Here is a 19,433-nt window from a genome sequence, read left to right as displayed (position 1 = left end):
CATGCCATTACAAAATACATACCTTTCTTTAGATTCGTAGATTAGACGTTTTAAGACTTTTTTCTCCCCTTTGATGATAATAAACCTCTTTTTATTTCAGTCATTTAAATACACTCAAGATTCATCTAGTGTGACAAAAGCTTTCCATTTTTGTTGTGATAAATGTTTTCCATAAAGAATTCTGCGTTCGGTGATGTGTCGTAGAAAAAGACGATGCACATTACATTTTTTCGCCTCTTTAAGTTTCAGATCACTGTTTACAGTTGTTAATGAACATTTTAATGATTTTGCAACTGTACATTGACTTGGCAGATTTTCGTTCAACATTATAGATCATACCTTTGCATACTTAGAAACATTCCATTTTTTCCTTGGATATGTATTTGTTAATTGCATTGTTTAATAATTAAAATAAGAATAATTTTCTTCGGAAAGAGCAGAAACATAGCCTTCAATCCATTGCTTCTTTAAAAGCGCCATTCTGCATGAAACAAAACTGTCAAGTTGCAGACGATAATTTATGATTTCAAAAAAGTGCTTACAATTAAAAAATACAGTCTCTGTATATATGCGATATTCGTGTATTTTCTGGTAACCACTGGTTTCGCGTACGTTAATACCACGATTAACACACTAGAGAAAAAGACATAAATGTGACACTCTAACCATTAGCAGAGTTAAAAAACTGTCTCTTTTGCTGTGAATAATATGCATAAGGATGAAGAATAAATCTGTAAAGTCGCATTAAAGAATAATAAATCTATATTTTCGTTTTCATTGTGATTTTTAATATGCTAATTCTTATTAATATGCTATTTCATTTTTTTTAGTATTCTGAATTAGTGTTGCATTATTATTACAATATTAGTTTATCTATTATCTTTTTGTGTGATGTAATTAATAGATTTTTTTTCCATTTCCTTTAGGGATAAAGTTTTTCGATTGAATCTAGCCAACATTAACAGAACAAGATGTGAGGTAAGTCTAAACATCTATGTCTTTTCATTCCATTTATGTACGTGGATACGTACAAAACTGATGAGAGGTTTGGTTTGTGTTCATTATGGCTAAACACTCGAGAGCTATTTGACTAAAGGGAGGGACGCCTTACTGGAGGACTTTCTGAGGGAAACTGACTCGTATAGACGCTACACATGGGGGAAACCACGAAAACGCCCATGCACCCAGCCTCTTCTCCGGAATTCGAGACCCAGTCCGAGTGTTCAACGAATCTACTGCTCGGCCACTGGTGGGTCATGGTTATGAAGAAGTTCTACTTAAAGAATAAAAGCTATGACTAGCCTTAACAATTCGCAATTTGAGGTCACGCTTTTACCTTGTTTTTCTTGAATTTTCCAGCCATTTAGTATTTATTATTATTGCTCGAAATCTAATAAAATGAAACTTAAATTCAGTTAAAGATATAAATTTTAAACCAAGCAGGTGTTTTAGTAGCAAAACTTTGTCATTTTCCGTGATATTGTCAGTTTTAGCATTAAAGCAAAATTCTTTCTCAAGATCGCATATCAGTGAAAGTGTTTCTTTTACATTAAAAATCCAAGTAAGGTAAATTAATTCTTAAATACAAAGATAATTTTAAATCATGAAAGATCCAAGTAAAGAAACAGCGATTTATCAATAAAAATATTTTTGATATTTATCGTTATTGAACAAAATATAGACACCTTACTCTTCAAGTTTTAAATATACCTTTGCAAAATATGTATAAACGGAATAAATAAATAATATGTGTAATTTTATAAATACTAAAGCATGATGGAAAACAAAATATTAATATATAATAATTCTGTATAATACAAAAAACTTAAAAATGGATACTTTTAAGCAAAATTCATAAAATGTTATGTAGATTATGTTTTGCATATGGCGTCAAGTTAGCGAGAATCGCATCTCTATGGAGAACCTATTTAGGTAGTAGTTGTTGTATATTATTTACAATACTTTTGCTGAAGAATTTGTAATGCAAATATGACAACCGATGAGAAAAATGACATCAAAATTGATTCCTGCTTTCATCGCATAAATTCTGGAGACAGCAGGAGCGTGACCATCTTACCTTGATATTGATAAACGATCTAGTTCCTGCTCCGAGCAGCTGATATGAAATAAGATAAATTAGTTCTGTTAAAATATTCAAGAATTTTAAAAGTAGTTCGTTAAAGTTTAATTTTGTTTGAATTGGGTGTTCATATGAAACAGTGCTGATAGCTAATAAAGAGTATGATAGTATTTTTAAAAGCAAAGAAAGAGGTATTTCTCTTTATACAAAATTTATAAATAAACTATCGGACAAGCCCGCCAAATGAGCGGGTGAGGCCAAAGCAAAATTTCTGGTTTTATGTACATCTGAAAAGAAAATTTATAAAAACAGTTCAGGATGAATGAAATTAGTTTATTCTTTACAAGCAATAGCCAATTAGTAAATATTTTTGTTGCCAAACCAGGAAACAAAAACTTTTTGAAACATCAGGTTAATACGTGACGTCATGATTTAAAGTAAACGTAAAATAAGAACTTTTTCTTGATATCAGTAAAAGAATTAACGTAGCAGTCAGCTATCCTAACTTGAAGTAAGAACGTTGCCAACATCAGCAGTTTATTTAAAATGCTAACATTAACGAAACATTTTCGACATGCAATGACGTCACGTGCAATCGCTTGCTTTCTCCAACATCAGAATATAACCTTATATAATAATAATATATTTAATGTTTAGCAATTCTATTTTTATTTCATATTTTGTAAAACTTACAAACTTCTTATTATGAAACTCTGCAATTTGCAAGCTAGCAGTGGCAACGCTTCTCGAAATAAAGCAGATTTTTATCTCCAGCGGGCGAGACTGTTGCCACTCGAAAAAATGAAGGCGAAAATTAGTGTTTTCAGAGTTTTTAATTAATTCGGCTGATTAAAGTCGTACGAAGATGAGAATGGTTGAAATGGCTTTCCATAAATTTTTGGAATCCGGGGAGGGAACCTCTCTCTGGACTCAGCTGCTTGCTGTTCTTGAGGAAACGATGCCACAAACAAACAAATAGAAGCACGCAGATTTTAATAGTATAGAATAAAGGAATCACTTTCAGTGTTGTAACAAAACTTATGTAGAGGAGCATTAAAAATATTTTATTACGATTGAAGAATGAATAATTATATAAGTACATAAATAGAAGCTAATTTTGTCCTTATTATTTTCTTTGGTATAGAATAGAAATTTAAATAATATATTTTAAACAAATATTGGAGCGTTGATAACCACAGTTACTGTTTTCTTTATTTTTAATGATTGTTAAGATATTTGCGATTAATTCGCTTTATGACGAAAGTGTTTTATAAAAATAAATATCTTAGTCTTAAACACATGTGAATGTAAAGGAATGCAACTTGTATGAGAAAAGTCCTTATCCGGCCTGTATTTTTGCAACTGTTGCTCTTAGACGTATTTTCAATTACAAAAATGTTTTAAATAACTCAAAATCTTTTTTTTGGAGGGGGGGTGTTTTTAAAATTAAAGAAGTCAATTTTGTAAAAATTACAATGTTTAAACTTTCTGTGCTTTCCACCGTACTTTTTTATATCCACGAATTTAAATATTTACTTCATTTGTTGATAGGTAAAATTTTAAATATTTGCAACGCATATTTATTTTTAATTAGCATATTTCAATATTCGTATATTCTTTTGAAGCTCATTCTAGCAAGAGCTGATGCTTCGAATTTTATATTAAAAGGAATTTAGAATACATGAAAAGTTTTCTGTATTGGAAAAGCTTCCTTTGGCAATATCAGATGATGATAAAATTAAAATACGTAAATTTCCTTTTATGTTTGATGCTGGCTACTCAAACTTTCACAATTGCTGCCATATTTCAATACTGTTGCAAAATTTCCGAATGCATAACGTTATCATTACTTTGCATGATATGAAAAATCTATCCATCTGTAAAAGATTGAATATCATTATTTTGTGTGTATTCATCAGGCAAATGTATTCATCTATACACTAATCAAATTCAGAATTTAAATTTGAATCTTTTAGAGCGCAAGTACAAAACCTTTTGTCGTCAAAAGCTTTCTTTAATATGAAAGCAGCGATAAAACTACTCTACTCCGGTGTTATTTTTTCTTCCTTTCCATTCCCTTTCCTGTCTTTCCCCTTAAGGAGAAGTCCCTCCGCGGCTCTAGATCGAAGCGACCGATACGATGACGATGAAAGATGACTATTTGTTTCCGATGTATCGATTTATTGGGATGCGATACATATATACGTGAGAGTGAGACTCGGAGAGCATAGTTGTCTTGGGGGTTGGGCGAGCGAGCTCGAAAAAGCACAAGTGAAAAAAGAAATTAAACTTTTTTTGACTAAAAGAGAAATAAATCTATTTGTTATTTCGACAATAGAAGAAGAAGGTAGTAAAAAAATTTCTTGTTCGCCCAGGAAGGGGTAGACAAAGTTAAAAATAAGAAAAAGGAAATAAATAAAGAAGTTTGGCGAGTTTTGACAAAGGGTTGAAGTGGTAACAAAGGGAACTCGCAGGTGGTTTTGGAATTTTGAACTCGTTTTCGAGCTGTGTTTTGAGCAATTGCTCCAGTTTCTAAGCATTTTCAATACTTCGAAAAAACTTCTTTGTCTAATTTGTTAGAAGTAGGCTATTAGTTTAATACCAAACTGGAGTTGCATTGTTTATGTAACTTTGATATTGTTTGATATCAAAGTTATTGTTTGTGTAGATATGCAAGCAACTAAAGCAGAATTATTTCTGAATTGCAGGCGGCTATAATGAACTCTTCTGGCTTCGTTTTAGAGAACGTTTAGCCATTCTTTGCTAATTAAATACATAGTCTGTTTCTTATAAGCCGAATTATTCATTTCCATCATTAAAAACCATCGATTCATCATTTAAAACCCTTGACCATGATGTTGCAAAGCAGGACCTATGGCTGTACTGCATTCTTAGAAAAAGGAATACATATTACCAGATATTCAAGGCCAATCCGGAATTAAAATTCTGGTCCATAAATCACTATCACGGAACGGATAGTGATATCATCACTGTCGGACGACAAACTCTTTCAAACAATTTTTCTGCCCTTTTATCATTGCAAGGAACGCGAGCAACTTTGTTTTTCTTCCTCAAGAAGTTGTAGATTTTATGTTTTCAACTTATCAGTATCGAATTAAAGAACTTGAATGGATGTTAGTAGTATCTGTATTTGTAATGGAGATCCAGTTTCCCGTCTACGTGGTAATACCAAAGAGAGTTGATGATTGGCTGTTGTATATCATGTGACAAAACAGAACAATTGCGCTAAGCAGTTTATTTTTCCGAAGGGTCTGGATGTGTAATATGTCCTTCAAATATAATAGGCAGGTTCTGCTGACTGTCGTAAAGAATACCGCCAACTTCAGGGTTTGCTGTAAGTTCCCTAAACTGGATAAAAACAGCATCCATACCGACACAAAAGTGGATACAAATGTCAATAATAATTCTACAGCAATTAATGCCACCCAACTCTCTCAGTTCCCTAACGGCCTATCTTATGTAAATATTACCCGAAACAGTAACATAGCTTACAGACATGAACCAAAACCCAACAATGTTGATAAAAGTAAAAATACTTGTAACAACTTTAGCCTAAGCTCCTTAAGCGAAGTTTTCAGACTCGACAAAGAAATAAGTAACTCAATATAATAAGTAACTCAGTAAGTGTTCAATGGACTTTCGCTGTCCAACGTTATTGCGAAAATCACAGATAAAATGGCTGAAATACAATCAGTGGAAAATTATATTGATAAATTATTCTTATTATTCAACTTGTTCGAGGAAATATTCATGTCAAACAACACTAACAGCGATTAGTTAGCACTGATGCTAGTAAGACACTCTAAAAATATTTAAAACTCATTGTATTTATAAAATAATAATGTAAAGTTCCTAATTTGGATTTTTTAGACAGTAAATCCTAATTGATCCTATTGTTAAAATATTTTTCTATTTCCCTCTGTCTCCACTATGAAGTGTGGCGGATAAAATGGAAATGTACATTTTGAAGCCGAGAGTTTCCAGCTATCGCAGAGCCTTTAGAAAGAGTTCGTAAGAGGTTGCACCTAAGAAAAACGCTACAGATAATGCTGCTATGAGTCTGGTCTCAAAATATGATATGAACTGCTACTAATGGCGTAGTGAAAATTGCACAACACTGAAAGAAGTATTCCATATTTCCTAAAACTGAAATTTGTATGATGTGGTACAGAAAGGTTGTAAAAAGAATGCAGAAATTTAGACTGGGTTAGGTTACTTTATTCCCTCAATTTTCTCAAGAATTATAGACTGGATGACTTCCTTGCGGACCTTCTAACTGAAACCACATTGAGAGAGGTACCACGAAAATTCCATGCAGTCAACATTTTTACTTGACGCCTATGAAAAACATGGCGAATACTGATATTCAGTGGTATCATCTGTTCGGCCACTGGTAAGAGCTAAGTAGCAGATCTTTAGTTAAGAATTTGTTGAGGTAATTTCATGCAAGCAGTTTGCACTTTCAAATATCCTTGTATTGAAAGGATGCATTTTTCTTCTGAAGCAATGTTGCTCAATATGTTTACATTTTCTAAGCTTGAAATAATATTTACATCTTCCGTACGAGATATGTTTAGCTTTGCCATCATTATTTCTTTCAGAATTTCTAGCAAATTTTTAGCAAAATTTAGTTTTGAGGCTCATCGGTTCACGTACACTTTTTTAAAATACAAGTATTTTCGTCACTCTTTCTTTGTATACGTGCTTATAAAAATTATTTCTTTTACTAGAACTGAAAAGAATGTAATAAACTCTGCTTGTGAGCTTACTTTTTTAATACTGAGCCTAAGAATATATATCTTTCTGTATCGGATGTTTTCCGTTTTCCCCAAATATCGAGAAGGAGAAAAAAATCGAAATGAACTAAGAATCTTCGAGATTAAACTCCTAAATCTACGTCGATATGTTCGATACAATCGTTTTTTGCGTTTCCATTCATCATCCGGTTCGGTCGCAATCTTAACGTTTCGCTATCTTGGAGTCCAGGCCCGGTATATACGGTCATTTTTATCAGACAAAACGTAGAGTCCGCGTTCGCATTACTCATCTTTTCCTCCCTTATCGCTCTCCTGAAACCAGCCGTTAGTCTGAAAATACTTTCAAAAACAAAATGAGAAGAAAGGAGTTCGGTTTTTGGATTCAGCGATGTGTGTGATTATCAGTAACTATCCCAGCACTGTCTTCACTCAGCAGAAATTGCCAAGTTATTTTTTTATAATATATATTTGGGAGGGAGTTTGTAACGAAAAGAAAAAGAAGGAAAACAGAATGAGCTTATAGTGTATAAGAAGAGTTTTTTGGTTTTTATATATTTTATAATATCTGAAATATATTAAATTATGTAGCAGTTAACCTTTCATATTATCTAAGTAATTTGAGTAGGTAATTATTTATTATAATTAGAGAACAGTTAAGGTTTTTTTCTCCCTCCTTTCTGAATGCCTTCGTGTGTAACGGTAGCACACTCGGCACGTATTCGAGAGATCCAGGTTCGAGTCCCGACGAGGGATTGCACATTTTTAACATCTCCTGCTTCAAAAATCATAATGTCTCTACAGTGGCGCCGAACTAAAAGGTGGTGGAACTAAAAGGTGGCCCGAACTAAAAGGTGGTGGAAGATGGTTCTTCACCATCAGGATTTAGGGATTGGATATTCTAATCCCCAGTCACTCTTTAAAAGGAGGAGTATATGAGGTATTTTCTCCCCCCTTTCTGCATGCCTTCGTGGTGTAACGGTAGAACACTCGGCGCGTATTCGAGAGGTCCAAGTTCGAGTCCCGGCGAGGGCATTGCACATTTTTCAGCTTACTGACATTGAAAATAGACTCTTCACAGCGATGGAGAGTAATTGATTGCTATAATCAGAAAAATCTACAAGGAAGTGGCTTGTCGGTGAACCGAAAAGTTTAAGGTTCAATTCCCAGCGTATCTTCCAAATCAGAATTGTATACTTTAAATAAATTTCTTCCATCTAAAATAGAATGGGATTGCTTTGGATGATTTATTTATTATTTGAAATTCGCGGGGAATATAAACTGTAATTAACAGAAATGCCTTATATTGCTCGAATTTTATGTGCATATGAACTTGGAACTGAAAATATAATTTATTTCTTAATAATAAAATCATACTTGTCACTAGAGAGTTCAGTAACCCTTGGACTACCTCAAACAAGTCTCCAGACAACTAATCTACTCATTGGAAATTGTTTCCTAAGGCAGGAAATTTTATATATAATTTGCCAAAGGAAAAATCAGAAACAAAGAATATAATTTTCTAGTGCTTTCACTATTACATTACTTCAATTCGTATTAAATGTAAGTACTTTTAACATGGAGGAAGTACGCTGTAATATTTGGAAGTAATGTTTAAATTACACTTCTTTCTCTTATTCAAATTTCCATGAAATAATAAAATAAATTAAATTGAATAATTTGGTATTTATCAATATTTACATTTAAAATAATTCAGCAACAAATGATAGGTACCTAATTGGTTTTAATGCAAATTCAACGATAACCTAATTAAAATTACAAGGGATACACAAAGATATTGAAACTAGGCGTAAAGAATTTCATATTTTGTAAAATAACGAGAAAAAGGAATACGAACTATTCTATTTATCTAATTAGATCAAAAATACAAAAAATATTTTGCTCCAATTAACGCTGTTTAATTTATTTAAGCAAAATAGAATATCTTAATAATCATAACATTATTTAAACTGGATAAATGGATTTGGATTCTAATAAGTAGAAGATAATTTTATTATTTCTCACTTATAAATTTGTAAATATCTCAACCAACGAAACAAGTTTAAGTAAAATTAAGTAAGTTTTATTTTTCAAGGAGGGTACTTCCCCTTCTCACACGCGCAAATTGAAAAGATTTAAAGCATTGGGACACTTTCTCTTAAATTCATCACAAAAACATATTTCTACAAACATTTCCGTTCTTCCTGCGATTTTACCAATCTGTGACGCAAGAGGATCTTTTTTTTTGGCAGTGTATATCACTAAAAACTCTACGATTTTCCCAGTTAAAAAGAGTTACAATATCATGGTTTAATTGGTGTTCCGTAAAATGTTATGCGGCTCTGTCAATAGCGAATTTTATTTTTGGGTACCTTTATTGAATATTTGCTTCAATTTGAGTGATGAACACTTCATTTGATTTGTGACTAAACTTTACACTCACCCACTTTCCCCTATCTTCCTTTTACACCGGATTCTGAGAATTTTTTTAATACTTTTTCCTATCAATAGCTCTAGAGTGTCTATACTACGCTATTTTTATCCAGAGTCGTCTGCTTCTGGGTCCTGGGACCTAAAGGTAAAGATGAGGGGAAGAGGGGAAGAAAAGAACCTTTAAAAAAAGTGACATTCAAGCAATGATGGATAGGGGGTGTCAGGAGCTTTCCCGCTTTCTTGATATCTTTTCCTAAAAGACAAATGGTACTCGACATGCTAAACTGTATCCTCCTACTTCCCTCACCCCTTACACCGCGCTTTTTGCGCTTACGAATATATTTTTATTCTTATTTCGTGCATTTCTTTTGCACGTAGTTTAGGGGTCATATATTTCGTTTTATAACCTCGACTGTAGTGTGATGTACATTTCTTTTTCCCTACTTCAGTTCGGAGCGGGATTTTGTTGAGGTACGATAGATCCTTCAGAAATTTTTCGTGCGATTTTATAAGTTTTTTTTTCCTTGTGCTTCGTTTTTCGTACTGTAACGTTATTGATGTTCTGCACCCAGGAGTCAAGGTGGAAAGGTTTTATAAGAGGCTGTAAGTTTAGTTTACGAAATGCTATACGTGAAATGTGCTTAGGTTTATGTAAGGTTTCAAGAAGATATTTGTTTGTATGCCGTCCATGCCACGATGGAATGGAAATCGTTTAAGGTGTTTTTTTAAAGTTCTTCCCGCGAATATTTCAAGAAGCATTCAAAGCAAAACGTACTGGAATTTTTCGATAAATTTTAACGAGCATATTGTGAATTCCGTGGGTACTTTTTCATGATCCCGAAATACAAAATATTTATTATTTTATTTGTTATCATTTGCTTTCGGATTGTAGCTGTACGTAAAATATAAAGCTGATACTTGTTAGAAATATATGCTTTTAAAATGGTTAAAAATTATATTGTGCTTAAAACTGACAATATTAAACAAGTTAGAAATACTCAGGCAGAGGTAGCTATGAGCTATCAATATCCATGTTCCTATTTTGGAACGAACAAATTCTGTTTCCTATTTTAGAACATTTTGTATCAGTTTCTTAACAATCTCCTTTTCAAGAAAATTTTTAAAGTATCTTTCAGTTCGATATTTGGAAACATACTTTTATTTTATTTATTTTACAAATGCCAAACATTAGCGCGTAAGCCTTTAGTTTATGGGCTCTCCTGTGCTTTTTAAGAATGCCCTCATACCGAGAAAGTGCAATACAAATATTTTAAATTTTTAAAAATCATATTCTGATTGGAGGGAGTCACACAAAATACGGTTTTGGAAATCCACCACTCCAGTTCTTTAGAGGTGGTCTCGCAAACTCTCATGTTCTGTCAGACGTCTAAATAGAGCTACGGCCGTCTTTCTTGGAAAACTGGTAATGAAAGTTGTCTATTTCCCCAGAATCCTCCATCGCTTATCCATAGCACGTTGAATCGTATCCTGCTTAAAATTTTTTACGAGTCTGGCTAACAAACAGTTTAGTCGTATGAAAAGAAAGCACTCGGTTAATGCATTGCATTATCAAAGTTCCTTTCTTAAGCCAATGTATTAGCTTTTTCGTTTCCCATAATTCCACAGTGAGCTAGAATCCATTGGAAAGAAATTCTGTGTGCCATTGCCTTAAGCAAAGGCCTACAGTCCAGGATTCTTTGAGAACCATTTTGATTCAGAATGGCTTGAACTATTCAGAATGGCTTGAAGCACACTTTTGGAATCTGACAATAGGACTGTCTTTACAAAAGAATGGATACCAGTCGACAGTTGTTGAATAGCCACAGCAATAGCTTTGATTTCCCCATCAGATGCAGTAGTAAGAGGGTCCAATGGTAAGAAGAAACTAAAAAGCTCGTTATGGATATCTGCTCCAGCACCATGCGTTCTCTTTAACATTTTAAAAAGATATACTTCAATCCAGTCTTCTTTGTTTAGGCGTAATGGTTCTAGACTTTGATGGCGCCCACCAGCGGCCGAGCGGTAACGTCGCTGAACACTGGTAGTTCGGTCCGAGGTTCGAATCCCGCGAACGGGCTGGCTGCATGGGTGTTTTCGTGGTTTTCCCCATGTGTAACGTGTATACGAGCCAGTTTCCCTTAGAAAGTCCTCCACGAAGGCATCCCTCCCTTAAGGCAGATAGCCCTCGAGTGCTTTGCCGTAATTTAATAAACCAAACCAAACCAAAACCATCTAGACTTTCATGTTTATTTATTTCATTTATGATTATGGCAAAGCACTCGAGGGCTATCTGCCTAAACGGAGGGGTGCCTTCGCGAAAGATTTTCTAAAGGAAACTGGCTCGTAGTTTACACACGAAAATCTCAAAAACGCCTCGAACGTTCACGGAATTCCAGCCTCGGACCGAACTACCAGTGTTCAGCGACTTCACCGCTCAGCCGCTGGTGGGCCTGTAAAATTTGAAGCTTGATAGACAACTTCAATGGCTAAGTGGGCTAGACCTCTCTTCTACATTTTCTGCCTTGATATTTTTATTTTACACAGCAATAAGATTATTGATGGACTGTTGTATGAATAACTGCTTTCATCTAGTTATGTTTATAAACATAAGTATCATACATACAGTTTCACTGAAGACAGTAATAATGTGTACAATGAACTTTCTCAGACGATCTCATATTGTTTCAGACGATTTGAGTGTTCTGTAGAGGGGTTGATCTTGCAAAATTAGTTGTCGAAGATGATGATTTTCGATATGCATACTAGATTCATTCTGTTCGGGGCTGTAAACAAATAGTGATTTAGAAGAAGGGCTGTGCATTGGTTTCTTAATAACGTTATTTTAATAAAATTACGAAGGAAAGTAGCAAATGCGGTAGTAAGAGAAATGAAGTTTAGGAAAGATTTATCTCTTAACCAAATTTTCCGAAATATTGTTACATATATTTTCAGATACATATAAAAAAGGGTGGGATCTCCTGTAAGTCAATGAACATTAGCCACAAAAACCATATATAACAAATTTTGCTCAATAATTTTAAAACTCTGAATTATTAAAAAAGGCAAAGAATTCTGTACTAATTGTATATAGTTCTGTACCAGTTTTATCGAAATATTTTTAATTACAATAAGAAATTTTCCTGGCTTTATATCAGTTTTATATACTACTAAAAATATTTGTAAATTATTGAAAAATACGTAATCGTCCATTTTTAGGCAATTATAGAATGATTAATTTCAAAAGATAAATTAGAGATTTTACGTTTTGCTAATGAATTGATCTGCGTTTTTTTTTGGGGGGGGGATTAATTTTATTTTTTGAGGGGGGGGGCATTCATTATTCTTCTAAAAGAATTCGAATTCCTAAAGTAATAAGTTGGACATCTTGTTACCATCAGCCCTGTATTATAAGAAATATGATATTTTCTGTCTATTTTAAATTTCCTTTGTTACAGACAATAAAAAATCCCACGCATATCTCCATTGGCACATGCATTGAGTTCTCAATTTCAAAATAAACGCAATTTCAATGACTCAAAAGCAAGAACTATCTGCCTTGATTCCACTTGTATTTTAATTTATTATACTTTATAAATTGCATAGACAAGAAATGCAAGTATTAGTTTGAACATTTTAAATATGTATCATTTAAACATGCTGGGTTACAGCAAAGCCTATATGTTAAATTACGTAATACTAATATCAGGGTAAAATTAATCTACTACGAAGGAAATCCAAAATAACCTTCTTCCAGTAAGAAGTGCTTAATAATTGGCAAACCGTATGTTATTCTGAAATATGATGCACATGTGCAATATCTTTAAAGTGTGTATGAAGTATGATAATTAAATATATTTTTTATTTCAGGATACTTGAATAAAATACTGCTTTACTTTTTATTCAGTAGAGATTCTAAATACAAAAATCTTTCTCCTGTTATTGTTAATCTAATTAAATTTCTCGCTTGTGTTATGCAGAAATTCTTGGCAGAATAAACATTCCTAACACGTTTCAGACTCAAACGGTTACAGATATTATATCCTCCGATGTTTAAATTGCAAAAATTTTCATAACTTTGCTCCCTCTGCTAAAATCAAAGGGATTATTTTACATCTCCTGGTATTTAATTTGCGTAAATTTCTCCATTCTTCTGCTCATCCAGAACTCCATTTTTCTGCCCATCCAGAAGTTAGTGAAGTATTCCATTTTTCTTGGTATTTTAGCGAAATAAAGTTGCTAGTTTTGCATTCAAAGAAAATTTTTGAATTTGAAATCATTCTTCACTTTTTGGATATTTAATTAAGGGAAGTTCGTTCCATCTCGAATCCAAACGGGAATTCCTCAGTTATGAAATATCTAGAGCATTTTCCCGTATTAAATTTAGCTTTCATTTTGCCTCCCCTTTTTTGGTTAGATTAGGAAGTAATTCTTTTCGTTTTCATGTGAAGTGAATGTTAACTGAACTGGCGATGATTTGGAGGAACTGAATTAAAGAATGTTCGTATCATGTGAACTGAATGTAGTTAGGAAATTCTAAACTTTCCTCCGCTTGAAAACTTCTAAATTACTGAACGGTAGGTAACTATTTATGATTTAATAAGATTCCGTAACATCATTCTTTCGTAAGTTTTTAGGTGTCGTAATTTTCTAGTTATTATTATTTTAACAAAAGTTTTGAAATTGTTCCAGTTATGAGATTTATTAACATTTAATGCATAAAAAGGACTTCAAAAAGATTGAGACTGAATCTTAATTTAAATAAGCACTCAGACTGTAAGCAATTATATATATATATATTCTATAAAGATTAAAATAACATATTTAAAAGTGAATATATATATATATATACTCTATAAAGATTAAAATAACATATTTAAAAGTGAGACTTTATAAGGTATTTCTCCCGCCTTCTTAGCATGCCTTTGTGGTGTAGTGGTCAGCAAACTCGGACTCGAATCATGGACTTCTCTATACGCGCCCAGTGTATATAATGTGTTTTGCACCCGTTTTCGTATTTTTCTGTACATTTGTTGCTGTTAACATACACATTACAACATCCTGGTCACGGCACCACAACTTAAATATTTAAACGTTTGGCATCATGTTACATTACTATAACATTGAAGGCATGCTACGAAAAAGCGGGAGAAATACCTTATATACCCCCACTTTTAAAGGGCGACTGGGGATTAGGGGACCCAGTCGCCAAGTAAAGGGTGGTGGAAAATCATCATCCACTATCTTTTTTAGTTTGGGAGCCACTGTAGAGACATTAGGTATTTTTTTAAAGCAGAAGAGATGAAAGATGAGCAAGGCACTCGCCAGGACTCGAACCACGGACCTCTCGAATACGCGTCGAGTACGCTGTCCATTTTACCACGAAGACATACTAAGAAGGCGGAAGAAATACCTTATAAGGTTGAATTTACAATTTCAAAATTTTCAGTTCTAAATTTTTCTGGGCTTCCACGGCGCTCAGTGGAGTGACGCACAGGGAAGGAAGGCGAATCACTTTATAGAGTTATATATATTTTTAATAAATAAATGAACGGAATACTGTCATTTTCAAAAATTAATTTGGCTAGCTGAAACATAAATTAAATGCACAACGATGCTGTCAAATATAGAGTGTCAAAAGATAAAAATCACTCTATGCAATGCTAAAAGCGTTATAAATTTGTGTTTGCGTCGATATATATTATTTTTATTTTGTGTGTTGCATTATTATCCAATAAAGACAGCGAGGAAATTGCATGTTTTGTGAACCAATAAATTCATTGTCTTCGATTGCGAGGAACTGCTAAAGTTAATTGAAAAGTTAACAGACTATATACATATAAAGGAAGTAAACGAATCTCATATCACATTAAAAGCCCTAAGACTTCAAATGTGCATAGATGTCTGCATTCACTGCCTTTAAACTCTTCTGCGAGAGCATTTTAATTTACCACCTGAATGCAAAAACAAAATGAAGCTGCCGATCGTGAAGAGATTAGTAACAAATAGTTGCTTCGCTTTCCAACTATTCGTCAAGTCTTTTCAAAGGACCTATTATAACGATCCTTTTAATATAAACTTGCACAGCGGAGTTTGGCAAAATAGCTCCTTCTCCTGCCATGTCGTGAAGCTGCAGTTTGCTTCTCCCGTCAGATTCCTCCGTCCCTGCGTTTCCATGGCAACTCTTAGACGGAATCTCGGGAGCTTCTTTTTGATTTTGAAAGGAAAGGTTTAATGGCGATGATTTGGAGGAACTGAATTAAAGAAAAGGTAAGATGGCAACAGTGGAGAAAATGAAGTTGTAATTAGTGCATCGTGTTGTAAAAGTTTTGTTTCTGTGAGACGAATATCTTCTTTTTTCTTCATTCTTCTCTTTTGTCTCAATTTAGCTTTGTTCTCTTTTAGAAAATAGAATTTTCGTCACCGGAAAATAAAAGAATGTTTCTTTATTCTCCCTTTCGTCTCAAAGAAATGTGTCACACGGAAAAGGGTAATTAATATTACGTTTCGAACAATTAATTCTCGCCATTGCGAAGAGATGTGACTTTCTATACATATTCGCATGTGTTCAGGCTTTCTTGTATCCTTCGAAACGAAAGAAAATCATTCTTATCGTTTCATTTCTCAACTAGTAAACACAATCATTGCGAGGCTTCGGTTTCATATATCATACACTGAAACACATCGATGATTGTTCTGAGATCTGTATTATTATTGTTACATTTCTCATTGAAAAAATTTTATTAGTGATAATCAGAAATATGTTTCGTATTATGTTCTTATTTGAGATTATGTTCTATCTTTTGAAAATGTTAATATGGTCTTGATTGCGATATTCGGTAATCTAAAAGCTAACTGAAAAGATTTATTGGGGCTAATTTAACCATTCTAATCCGCATATTTTGCTGTTAATTTACTTGCTGCTAGATAGCATTATAATAATAAATGGTAATTAAAACAAGTTTCTTACCGAAAGCGTTTTCTAGCATCATTTACAAAATGAAGTTTGCTTTCCGTTCGCATCAAAAACACTCTAATAGACTTCCAAAATATCTGGATTGCTATGTTACCTGTTTGCATTAACATGCATTTATCATTCACGTGACTTAGCAGATATTGCCATTCTGAAAAACATAATGTTTTTAATTTGTCTTTAGGATTTAATCAATCTGTGGTTGCTTAACAAAATTAAACGTTTGAAAACATACACACGTTATAATAGCTGATAAAATACACGTTAAAATCTTATTCTATTTTATGAAAATAATATTTAAGAAATGTAATTTTAAATATATTTAATTTATGATATACCCGATTGATACTTTTATGAAAAATTACCTTTGCTATAATTGATAAACATATTTTTTGGTACCATTTTTCCAATGGCGTAGCTAGGCTGGGGCAAGAAAGGGCATCTGTCAGCCAGGGGGCGCCAATTTGATGTTACGAAATTTTAGAATGAAATCTTTTCCATTCTCGGCACATAGAAGAGGCGCAAAATCTTCAGCTGTCCTCGGGCGCTGAAAATCCTACCTACGGCTCTGCATTTTTCACTCATCTCGGAGTTTCTCCCCCCTTCCTCGAGTGAAATAAAGGAAGATAGAAACTTCTGAGGTTAGAAAATCTAAAAATCTAGAGATAAAATGTAATATTATCCGGAGATATTAGCTTCATTTTTCTAAATGATATCTCCAACTTTGGAAATTGAATAGGGAAAAAGAATTAATTATGTATTTATTGAAAAAAGAAATTTTGTTTTTATGTGTAGGAAGCGTAAAATAAAAAAACTTGGAACATTTTCCTTTAATTTTCAATAAAAATGGTTCAGCGATGAAGTAATTATCTTTCCCATTGCAAAATATTATAGAAGCAGTCCCTTTAACTTTTCGAAAAAATTAAATTTAGAGTGGAGAGGTTATTAGTTTTTAATTTTTACTCTTTTTAGTTCGCTGCTTAAGTGCAAATCAGCGAGGTAAAAAGATGTATTCTAAAAGTTATTTTTAGAAGTAATTTTACGCCAATTAGTTATTTTTAGATGTTAATGAAATCAGTACTTGTATCTGATAACTTTTAATCAAAATAAATATATGTTTTTGCTTATCTTATTTTTTTATATTTATTACTAGCAAACAAAATTTCTATAAAAAATATATGATTATTTCTAAGTAAATTTCCGTAAATGTAAGTTCTTTGTCGCTTCTACATTCAACAATTTTTTTTTCAAATTAATAGTTGAAATAATCACGTGTGTTGTCGAGCATTCAGAAATACTAGTTGAATCTTTTGTAGTTTGGATGAAGCTGGACAAATTCTTACTGTCACTTCTAAGGCTAAACTAACAAAAGGAGTAACCCTTCCTTCCTATTCGATAAAATTCGTAGACTTGACCTGATGTTACTGTCAAGCAGGCGAGATACTCCCAATAACACGAACATTTTAATGGCTTCTGTATCTACGACAAAGGTATTAACTAATATCCTTAAAAGTCCTCGACGATTCCTCCTATTCCTTCTATAGCATGTTGATTTTGATTCTTTATTGCAATTAAATAGCGACTCGTATACATAACTTCGATTTTAAATAATATTTGCGATCTTTTCTGTGATTGGAAATGTGTTAGCTATCGTGAAATGCTTCAAAATATTTTTTCTACTAATTCCTGATTTTTGTAAATGAGGCAGTTTGCATAAACTCTGTTGTACAGCGTCACAAGTCTTTCCGCTCGCACCAGCATTTAAGCGGTCCTTTTCATGAAATCCGCTAATTAAAACAGAGGGGACAATGTGTAAGCCCCGTCTTCCTCCAACTGATCAGCAAAGCGCATTTAATTAAAACATTTCGGCAAGATTTTCTGAAGACGTTAACAGTTATCGAGCCTTTTGCGAAATACTTCGTTACAAAGACTCGTCCTCTCAGTCTAAGATCTCAAGCTGCATTCAGAAAACTTTCCAAACGCCTTTGAAAACTGGCTTAGATGCATTTCCTTCAACCCACCCTCAAACCCTTTATTTCCGTATTATTCAACCCCTCACTTCGGCAACATCGACTACCCCTTCCCCTTCTCCAGAATTCCGAGAATGGTAGCTCCAGGCAACAATCGTCCATGTGGTATTTTCCAGTTTCCATTTGTAGTGTGTTTAATCAAAAAGGCACCATCTTTCTGATGGGACTCTTATTTATATTTATATGTACACGCTACTATATATTGTTCGATTTTTTTTTTTTTTTTTTTTTTTTTTGTAAATGGTCTTTTGTATAACTTTTTTAATAGTTTTTAGAAGCATGAATTATTTATTTCATATTGTTTATTGCATAAAGTTTTAATTATTTATTACATATTGTAATTATTAATTCTTCTTAACTGAAGTTGTATTTTTTTTTTTTTCAAATTCTTTTGGAAACTTAAAAAAAAATTAACTCTTGCCTTGCTTTCCCTAATATTGTGACAAAACTGTCTTAATTTTGTGCATTTATGCTTTGTTTCGTATATTGAAATGTAAATATTCAGTCTATAAGCAAAATTCGCTCTTTCCCATTTACAACTCCTAAATTTTCTCTCTTTTTCTAAATTTTAGATTTTCGTAGTGTATCCATATAGTAAACGCTTTTAATAAATAGTTTAATAAATAGTGTCTTCGTTTGTCTGAATTTTTGTCTGTGGAATTTTTGGAGAGTGTCTTCGTTTGTCGGAAATATAAGAAATTTCTAACATTTCTTATTTAAAAAATAAAAATATAAATAAATAAAATTAAAAATTTTTAAAAATCTCAAAGGTTCCAGATTTTTAACGATCGCCCTGAAAGCTTTTTACCTTATTGCTGTCTCACTCCTACTAAATCATTTGTTTTGCCATTTTAGCTCCATTATTAAGCTATTTAGTGTAGGTTCTTCACACTTCGCCATATACAGCAAAATCACAATTTTTTTATTTCGAATTCCCGATGCAACGTTAAGTCTTGGCATATATTTTTATATGTTATTCACTCTTTTCTTAATTCGTCGTATCAGTGTGAACTTTTCGTTGTAAGCTGGCTAGAAAAAATATATTTTGTCTTTTTATTATTAACATTTTATTTGTTAACTTTATTTATTAAGCATCACAATATATTATTAACATTATTAACATTTTATTTTTTAACTTTATTTAT

At 32.8% G+C, this 19,433-nt stretch overlaps 1 protein-coding gene across 1 annotated transcript in view; it reads left to right on the top strand.

Annotated features, from left to right (window-relative positions):
* LOC118195683 (semaphorin-2A-like) overlaps positions 1-19,433 on the top strand; it is a 625,034-nt gene that overhangs the window by 265,951 nt on the left and 339,650 nt on the right. The window contains exon 3 of the mRNA XM_085825552.1: positions 927-978. Coding sequence (XP_085681678.1) covers positions 927-978 — 52 coding nt within the window. The remainder of the gene's footprint in view (positions 1-926; positions 979-19,433) is intronic.

This window comes from Stegodyphus dumicola, chromosome 10 (assembly GCF_044657685.1).
Source record: "Stegodyphus dumicola isolate Sdum_Otavi_A_Nest chromosome 10, ASM4465768v1".
NCBI lineage: Eukaryota > Metazoa > Arthropoda > Arachnida > Araneae > Eresidae > Stegodyphus > Stegodyphus dumicola.
The sequence above is the reverse complement of the archived record's forward strand: the minus strand, read 5'-3'. Positions and strand labels throughout refer to the sequence as shown.